Below are 5499 nucleotides of genomic sequence, written 5' to 3'. Positions count from 1 at the left end.
TAATAGAGGCGAAATGTTGAACCATATCGCGCGTAGGCGGAAGGTGCTCTCTGCAGAGTTGATCTATGTAATCGACAAGCTCTAGCTCTTCGTAGGGGGTGAGGTTCTGTTGTTGTTCGATCTTCTGTTGCATGGTGCCGCGAACGCCTTGGTGATATCGCGACAACGTCGAACGATCAACACCATGTGTATCTGCAATTTTTTGGTAGCAAAGTTCACCGCGCGCATTAGCTGCGCGTGTGTCTTTAAGTGCGTCTTCTAAAGTCATCGCGTTGTTGAGTTGTAGTGTTGAGGATATTTCGTTGTTTTGGTGATCGCGTGCGGAACGCGGAACCGTGCGGCACGAGCTCCGGCACGGTAAAGGGTAACGCACCTCACGAGTGAGTCGCCTAGACAGGTAAGTCGCCCAATCTGCCAAGACCCCACCAAAACTCGACCCTCTAACATAATGCCACTACTGTAACGACGCAGGCAAGGGGAGAGAGATCCGGAGCAGGTGGGAATCCGCTACAAGGCATATAGGAGTGCTGGATGTAACAGAGTAGGCGCCCTGCCCTCGAAATCAATACCACCTGACTTCTCTGCTTCTACCAAAAGGTAAGCACAAGAATGCTTAAGCAAGTATTCGTTGCGTAGTATAATATACACAGACAGTTGTAGTGCTAGCCAGCTACCTTTGCCTCTAGCTGCAATAAGCGCTATGCCACGTGTTAAGTTCGTGCATAGTCGTTACACTGGGATGATAAGAACAACAGGATATAGTCTGTCATAGTTAAGACGAACTTGCTCAAGGGAGTAAAAGGTTGACATTTTGCTCCGCGACAGTTATGAGCCCAAATTGCAACTAGTTAGTTCGCTCACTCACAACAACCGATTGGCACCTACGATCGAGATAAAAAATTGATCATACTGTACAGAGCTGTTGGCCTACTAATTAGTACCCACGATTAAGATCACGATTAACATCACAATTAATCATACTGTGCGGAGCCAGTAACCCACCAATACATAAACAACAATGACTACTAAGTCAGGCCCTGCAGTCATCTGAGTGACAGTCGTCCTTGATTGAGCTGACGACTGGCACAAGTGGCTGTTCATCCAAAAAGATAACGTACCTCACAGGCGAGTGGCCGGCCCGGGCGAGTGACTGGATTTTGCCAAGACCACACCAAATTTCATACAACCCGCGGTGTCTCAACGCAATAGGGCTTAAAGCGTCTTAAAGGAATTAGATATACAGCTTGCTATCCAGACTCTTAAACAAGACGCGACTCTTACTGTCCACGCGCTGTAACAGTTGATTGATTGATTGATTGGTTTAACGTCCTGTGTGAGTCGACACAACACCAAAACACAAATTGTCCAGATATCTCTCTTCTTGCGCGCGCCCATCTCAACTGAACTGGGATATACTACCCTGAAATTCCTAGAGCCTCTAGGCGCCTGGTTGCCTCGCGCTGCCCGGTGCAAGAGTGCCGCCCTCCTGTTCAAACTTTCAAATTTTTAACGCACAGACTACCCACCCTTATTAGAAAATCTTATCTTATTAAAGATCTTATCTACAAGAACACTAAAATCCTAAAAAAAAACAGCCTAGCTACACAACAGACAGCAATAAGCCTTTACTTAGTTTTCTGCTTTCTAACCCTACTCTCTATTCCTAGAGGTCTACTTGTTAGGCCAGTAAGAATGGAGTATAAGGCAAGAATAGTAAAACTAAGACAGCCTTTTTACCTTTTTTTTTTAGCTCTGAAAAGCAGACAGAGATTAGGTACCTCTGCCTGTGCAAAAATAAGCTCTCCTCTAGTCACTTCTTAGTTATTTCTTTATAAAAGAGAAGGACACCCACACCTAGGACCTAGGACCTAGGACAATAGAACCAGAACCTCTAACTAATAGAGAGCAATCTCTAGACAGGGAGACAATGGACCTAAGCACTCCTAGCTCCCCTGATCCTCTAGGAGAGATGTACCTGCCTACACCTACTCCTATGCCTCTACCTCAGCATCCATTGACGCCTCTGCCTCCATCTACAGCTATACCTCTGAGCTCTACCTTGCCAAGGCCTACTGCCTCTTCTAAACGACCTGCTAGCAGACCTGCTACCCCCCCTATGCCTAGACTCCCACCTTTCTAATCCAACGCTGCCACTAGACCTATTACCTAGGCACCTATTGCTAAGACAGTAGAAAAGGCACTATCTATTGCTAGAATAATAGTTATTTAAGCCTCCTCTCTTGCTACCTCTAGCAAAGAATAATCTAATATCCTAGACCTCTTAGAAATCTTTAGAGACTACACAGAAAACAATAGACTAAATAGGTAAGGCCTCTCTATCCTAGCCTCTTAAGTCTTAAACCTAGAAGCAGTGTCTAAAATAATTAAAGCAAGAGTTAGACTTTTGCAAAAGCCACTCTCTTCTACTACTGCTACTTCTTCTACCTAGCCTAGCTCTTCTACAATAACAAGAACACAGACTACCTCTCTACCTACTTCCTACGCCACTGCAGCTGTAAGCAACTTACCTAAGGAAACAGAGTAGTTAAAGGTTACTAAGAGTAAAACTACTACTACCCCTACAAAGAACTCTCTTAGTACTTGCTAGCTAGTTCTTACACAAGAATAAGAACCTCTAGCTTTTGCTCCTCTTAAAATACGCAACGCCTTTAACTTAGCCTTTGCAGAGAAAGAAGTAAAATTACCTATTATTGCCTCTACTACGCTAAGCCTAGGAAAGAATATTGTGCTTACTACTACACCTAACGTACTCTATCACCGAGCTGGTCATATCACTAAACTAGTCAAAATCTGCCAAGACTAACACAACTCCGCACTTTACAGTATGTCTCAACAACATCACGACCTATTGCTTCAACACGAAGGGAGACTGCAGCTTGCTCTCCAGGCCTACAATACCAGACAGTTTCAGAGCCATCGGGCTGCTGCTGCTGCATTCAACGTTAACCAACGCAGGCTCTCTGAACGCGCTAGCAATACTCTATTTCAACTCAACGTACGCGCAAACTGCTAGAAGCTTACTGCAACTGAAGAGCAGACAATTGTCTGATATATCCTTGACCTTAATTCGCAAGGATTTGCGCCTTAGCTGTGTAAGGTGGCAGATATAGCTAATAAACTGTTAGGTGTGCGTGGTAGGGAGCCTATTAGTAAACTCTAGGCTATAAGATTTGTAACGCGTTTAGATTAGCTTAAGATAGCGTTTAACTAAGCAAAGGATAGACAGAGGATACTACAGGAAGATCCTAAGGTAATTAACACGTAGTTTATGCTAGTAGAGGGTACTAAGGCTAAGTATAGCATCTACAACAATGACGTGCACAACTTTAATAAGACTAGGTTCTAGATAGGCGTGATAGGGTTAATAAAGGTTATCACAGGCGCTAAGAGACGCGCTCGACCTGAGCTTGTTTAGCTAGGCGATTGGGAGTGGGTTACAGTTATACAGAGCATCTGCGCTGCTGGATATGCGACCCCGCCTTTCATCATCTACAAAGGACGCATCCACATCTCTGCCTGGTACAAGGAGACAGATATACCACACAATTAGAAGCTCTCTGTCTCTGAGAACAGCTGGACAAACAACGCGCTTGGCCTTAAGTAGTTGAAGCATTTTGACGCGCATACAAGAGCGCGTTAGGTAGGGGGATACAGGCTACTTATCTTAGACAGCCATAAGAGCCACCTTAACCAGGATTTTAAGGACTATTGCCTAGATAACAAGATCCTTACTCTCTGTATACTAGCTTACTCGTCACACATCCTCTAGCTGCTTGACATGGTCTGTTTCTCGCTGTTGAAGCGCAAGTACTCCCAACGCGTCTAGGACTTGGCACGCTAACGCGTCTTCTACATTAACAAGGAAGGCTTCCTTCTAGCCTTTAGAGACGCGTTTCTTAACGTGTTTACAAAGGCTAACTGTTAGAAGGCCTTTAAGGCATCAGGGCTAGTCCCTACCAATGCGCAGGTAGTGTTGGATTGCCTTAAGGTGCGACACTATACCCCACTAGCACCCCCTCTACTAGAGACACTGTGGCAGTCAAGGACTCTAAGCAATACACACAAGTTTAGGTCTTAGTTAAAGCTTGAACATGACTCCTTTACTTAGTCACTAGTTACAGCCTAGGCTGGCTTCTCTCAGCTTATTAAAGGTGGTGAATTAATACTGCACCAAAACGCGCTGCAAGCTGCTTACATTACTAAGCTTGAAGAGCAATTAGCAGTCATGACTAGGAGAAAGTCGCGCAAGTGAAAGCAAATTCAGCATGGTGGCACACTTGAGTATGGCCTAGCAGCATCACGGGTAGCTGCTGAGGTGTCTGTAGCAGCTCAGCTATTAAAGAAGACTTGTGGTGCAGGTACTTAAGAAAGGACCTAGTTAGCCTAACAGCGCTGTAGAAACTGTAGAGGCATAGGGCACAACGCTCAAACGTGTTAGAAAGATACAGAAGAAGATTCTAAATCTGATAAAAGCACACAGTACACTATATCACTGTTTAATAGCAAGTAATTCAAGTTGCTGCAATATAAGTTGGGCGCGCCAAGAGATTTTGACTGGTTTAGTGATATGACCAGCTCGGTGATAGAGTACGTTACCTTTACTGCAAAATACCTACTTAAAAATTAAGTAATCTAGCAATCTATTACTGCATACAAGGAAGCCCTCCCTATAGAGCCCTAGCATAAAGTAATCCTACACAACATCCCTATATCTCTTACAACAAACTAAGACCTACAGGTGCTAAAGACAGATATTACTACCTTTTATAGAGGCCTAACTATTGTTAGACACCTATTCTAGATAATAAGTAGAGATAAAAGATAGAGACAGCAACTAGGCTCTGTCTGTGTAGCATTTGGTACAGAGAAGGAAGCATAATAGGCTATTAGAAACAGACTATACCTGCTTAGCACTAGCATTAAAGCAGAAAGATTTATTGCTACACCCCCTTCTACACAATGCCAAAACTGCCAGCGCTATGGCCACACAGAGACTAGGTGCCTCTATAGCACTACCTGTAAAATCTGTGCAAAGGAGCACCCTAGAGCACTCTACAAGTGTAATACGTGCAATTCTAAAGGCAAGACCTGTGCACACACTCTACCTTTGTGCATAAACTGCAAAGAGGCACACACTGCAGATAGCACACAATGTGCAGCTTATAAAGCTACACTAAACGCGCAAACCAACCTAGAATGCTAAACAACTTAAGGATCCTACAAGTAAATCTAAACAAGAGCACACAAGCAATAGAGAGCGCCTTACAACTTGTAGTAGAACTAGTAATAGACCTTGTACTAGTATAAGAGCCTTGGCTTATTCCCGCTAGACAATCTTCTTTATATTACTTAGACATATACTCTATAAATTACCCCTCCTTTATATAAATCCTTCCTTTGTTACAAGACTACAGCATAAGACTACGTATTTTAGTCTACAATGCACGCACTATATAAGCGCAAGTCACTATATTAGCA

The 5499-nt window shown here is 43.8% G+C and overlaps 2 protein-coding genes across 2 annotated transcripts; one reads left to right on the top strand and one right to left on the bottom strand.

Annotated features, from left to right (window-relative positions):
- Positions 1-4: 4 nt before the first annotated feature.
- On the bottom strand, positions 5-268 carry M421DRAFT_71858 (uncharacterized protein; the record flags this gene model as incomplete). The annotated part of the gene is made up of 1 exon (XM_033596830.1): positions 5-268. A coding segment is annotated over one exon (264 nt), but the record flags the coding sequence as incomplete, so codon positions are not given.
- A 2535-nt stretch (positions 269-2803) lies between these two features.
- Positions 2804-4056, top strand: M421DRAFT_424507 (uncharacterized protein). Its single transcript, XM_033593772.1, has 2 exons — positions 2804-3016; positions 3437-4056. The coding sequence occupies exons 1-2, from the start codon at positions 2846-2848 to the stop codon at positions 3569-3571; spliced, it is 306 nt and encodes a 101-aa protein (XP_033444881.1). The 5' UTR covers positions 2804-2845; the 3' UTR covers positions 3572-4056.
- The last annotated feature ends 1443 nt before the right edge of the window (positions 4057-5499 follow it).

The sequence above is a fragment of the Didymella exigua genome (assembly GCF_010094145.1).
Source record: "Didymella exigua CBS 183.55 unplaced genomic scaffold M421scaffold_36, whole genome shotgun sequence".
In the NCBI taxonomy this organism is placed as follows: domain Eukaryota; kingdom Fungi; phylum Ascomycota; class Dothideomycetes; order Pleosporales; family Didymellaceae; genus Didymella; species Didymella exigua.
Note: the sequence above shows the minus strand (reverse complement) of the source record. Positions and strands in the feature narration are given on the sequence as shown.